At 52.0% G+C, this 2925-nt stretch overlaps 2 protein-coding genes across 2 annotated transcripts in view; both read right to left on the bottom strand.

The window, feature by feature from the left end:
* Positions 1-1830, bottom strand: part of LOC135207436 (basic proline-rich protein-like) — a 131168-nt gene extending 129338 nt beyond the window's left edge. Inside the window, exon 1 of the mRNA XM_064239162.1 lies at positions 1247-1830. Coding sequence (XP_064095232.1) covers positions 1247-1830 — 584 coding nt within the window. The remainder of the gene's footprint in view (positions 1-1246) is intronic.
* A 28-nt stretch (positions 1831-1858) lies between these two features.
* Positions 1859-2620, bottom strand: LOC135207435 (basic proline-rich protein-like). Its single transcript, XM_064239161.1, has one exon. The coding sequence runs from the start codon at positions 2618-2620 to the stop codon at positions 1859-1861; it is 762 nt and encodes a 253-aa protein (XP_064095231.1).
* Positions 2621-2925: the final 305 nt, after the last annotated feature.

Here is a 2925-nt window from a genome sequence, read left to right as displayed (position 1 = left end):
AACTGTCAGTCGGACCATCCCTCATTTGCCAGAGAGTGACACAACTCAAAAAATGTGCTGTGAGCTATATACCAGCAGATAGCCTGTTCTTTATTCCATATTGTGGTAAAAACTTCTTATTTGTATTTGTCATTAAAACAGCCCAGTAAAAGAATTGTCTAAATATAAATGGACAAAGTATAGAGAATTTCAACTTTAGAGTGCTTCTCCTGAAATATAGCAATTTTCGAGTTAAGACACTCTTCTGGCAAATGAGCAAATATATGCTCATATCCCAATTTTGATCCTCATTTAACTTTGATGTTAAAATTGGTGATATAAGTGAATTATAATCAAGTCTGACGATTTGGTTTGTTTCTTCATTTATTTAATGAATAGAACTCGGTATTAAGAATATTTTTATTTTTGGTTATTATTTTATTATTATTATTATTATTATTATTATTATTATTATTATTATTATTATTATTATTATTATTTTTGTCAATTGTGTAAGTACATCCCTATGTAGTATTCTTGCTTAAGATTTTCATAGTCTCATTATATATATATAATATATATATATATATATATATATATATACTATATATATATATATATATATATATATTTATATGCAGAAGCCAGGTACTATGTCGTACCTCTAAGTAAATGGGGATACAATCCACAATGAAGTAAAATCCTCTTGTAGTTTAAAAATATATAATTCTTGTACAGGATTAAAGCTTTCGACCATCAACTGTGGTCTTGTTCACAAGACCACAGTTGATGGTTGAAAGCTTTAATCCTGTACAAGAATGATATATTTAAACTACAAGAGGATTTTACTTCATTGTGGATTGTATCCCCATAATATATATATATATATATATATATATATATATATATATATATATATATATATATATTACTATATTATTATATATATAATATATATATATAATTAAAAGCAGCCCATAAAAACACCAAAATATATAGAGAAATACTTTATTTCGGAGACTGCTGTCTCCCTCTTCAGGTAAATGAATGAGAAAAGTTACAGAAAAGGTAGTATTTATACCAAGACGTCCATCCACAGGTAAGCCGGTTAATTTAGGTCACTCCCGCTGATAATCTTCCTTTAATCTTCTTAAGTGTCATTTGAATGAAAACCTGGTCGATGACATCTGAGTCCCATGCTCCCTTTAAGATATTCATTACCTGCCTCTCTGAGATATAGTATTTCTCTCTATATATTTTGGCCCACCGCGGGTCCCGGGACTGGCGGGCGATGTCCACCACGAGTCCCGGGATGGGTGGGCCAGGCCTGCTACTGGTCCCAGGACGGGCAGGAAATGTCCGCCACGTGTCCCGGGATGGGTGGGCCGGCCCTTGCCGCAGGTCCTTGGAAGGGTGGGTGATGACCCCCATGTGTCCCGGACCCGGATGGGCAGGCGATGTCCGCCACATGTCCCGGGACAGTTGGGCCCGGCTTGCCGTGGTTCCAGGGATGGGCAGGCCATGTCCGCCATGTGTCCCAGGATGGGCGGGCGGGGCCTGCTGCGGGTCCCAAGACAGGCGGCGATGTCCGCCTCGTGTCCTGGGACGGGTGGGCGGGGCTCGCAGCGGGTCCAGGGATGAGCAGGCGATGTCCGCCTCATGTCCTGGGACAGGCGGGAGGGGCCCGCCACGGGTCCTGGGATGGGTGGGCGGAGCCCACCACAGGTCCCAGGACGGGCGGGTGATGTCCGTCACGTGTCCCGGGATGGGCGGACCGGGCCCACCGCGGGTACCGGGACAGTTGGGCGATGTCCACCTCATGTCCCGGGGCGGGCGGGCGATGTCCACCATGGGTCCTGGGATGGGTAGGCCTGGCCCACTACAGGTCCCGAGACAGATGGGCGATGTCCGGCACAGGTCCCGGGACTGGTGGGCCGGGCCTGCCACGGGTCACGTGATTGGCGGGCAATGTCCGCCACGGGTCCTCGGACAGATGGGTTGTGCTCGCCACAGGTCCAGGAACGGGCAGGCGATGTCCGCCATGGGTCCCGGGACATGTGGCGATGTCTGCCATATATCCCGGGATGGGCGGGACACGTGGCGATGTCCGCCACGGGTCCCAAGACACGTGCCGATGTCCGCCACATGTCCCGGGACGGATGGGCCTGGCCCGCCACGGGTCCTGGGACGGGCGGGTGATGTCTGCTACCAGTCCTGGCACGGGTGGGTCGGGCATGCAACGGGTCACGGGACGGGAGGGCGATGTCCACCACGGGTCCCAGGATGGGTGGGCCGGGCTCGCCACGGGTCCAGGGACAGGTGGGTTATGTCCGCCAACGGGTCCCAGGACGGGCGGGCTGGGTGTGCCATGGGTCATGGTACGGGCAGGCAATGTCCGCCACGGGTCCTGGGACAGGTGGGCCAGGCTTGCCACTGATCCAGGGACAGGCGGGTCCCAGGATGGGCGGGGAATGTCCGCCTCGTGTCCCGGGATGGGCGGGCCGGGCCCGCCACGGATCCCGGGACATGTGTCGATGGCCCCCATATATCCTGGGATGGGCGGGATTGGTCCGCTACAGGTCCCAGGACAGGTGGGTGACCTCCGCCACGTATCCCAGGCCAGGCAGGCAGGGCTCGCCATGGGTCTTGGGACATGTGTCAATGTCCACCACCTGTCCCAAGACAGGCGGGCCTGGCCCGCCACCGGTCACGGGACGGGCGGGCCGGGCCCTGCCACATGAGCTGGGATGGGTGCGTCAGGCCCTGCCATGCGTCCCGGGACGGGTGGGGGATTTCTACCACGTGTCTCAAGACTGGCGGACCGGACCAGCCACGTGACTGGCGGGCAATGTTTGCCATGTGTCCCGAGATGGTCGGGCCAGGACAGCCACGGGTCCCAGGACGGAAGGGTGATGTTCGCCACGGGTTGGGCCCCCGTTGGAGAGG

Source organism: Macrobrachium nipponense, chromosome 32, assembly GCF_015104395.2.
Source record: "Macrobrachium nipponense isolate FS-2020 chromosome 32, ASM1510439v2, whole genome shotgun sequence".
In the NCBI taxonomy this organism is placed as follows: Eukaryota; Metazoa; Arthropoda; class Malacostraca; order Decapoda; family Palaemonidae; genus Macrobrachium; species Macrobrachium nipponense.
The sequence above is the reverse complement of the archived record's forward strand: the minus strand, read 5'-3'. Positions and strand labels throughout refer to the sequence as shown.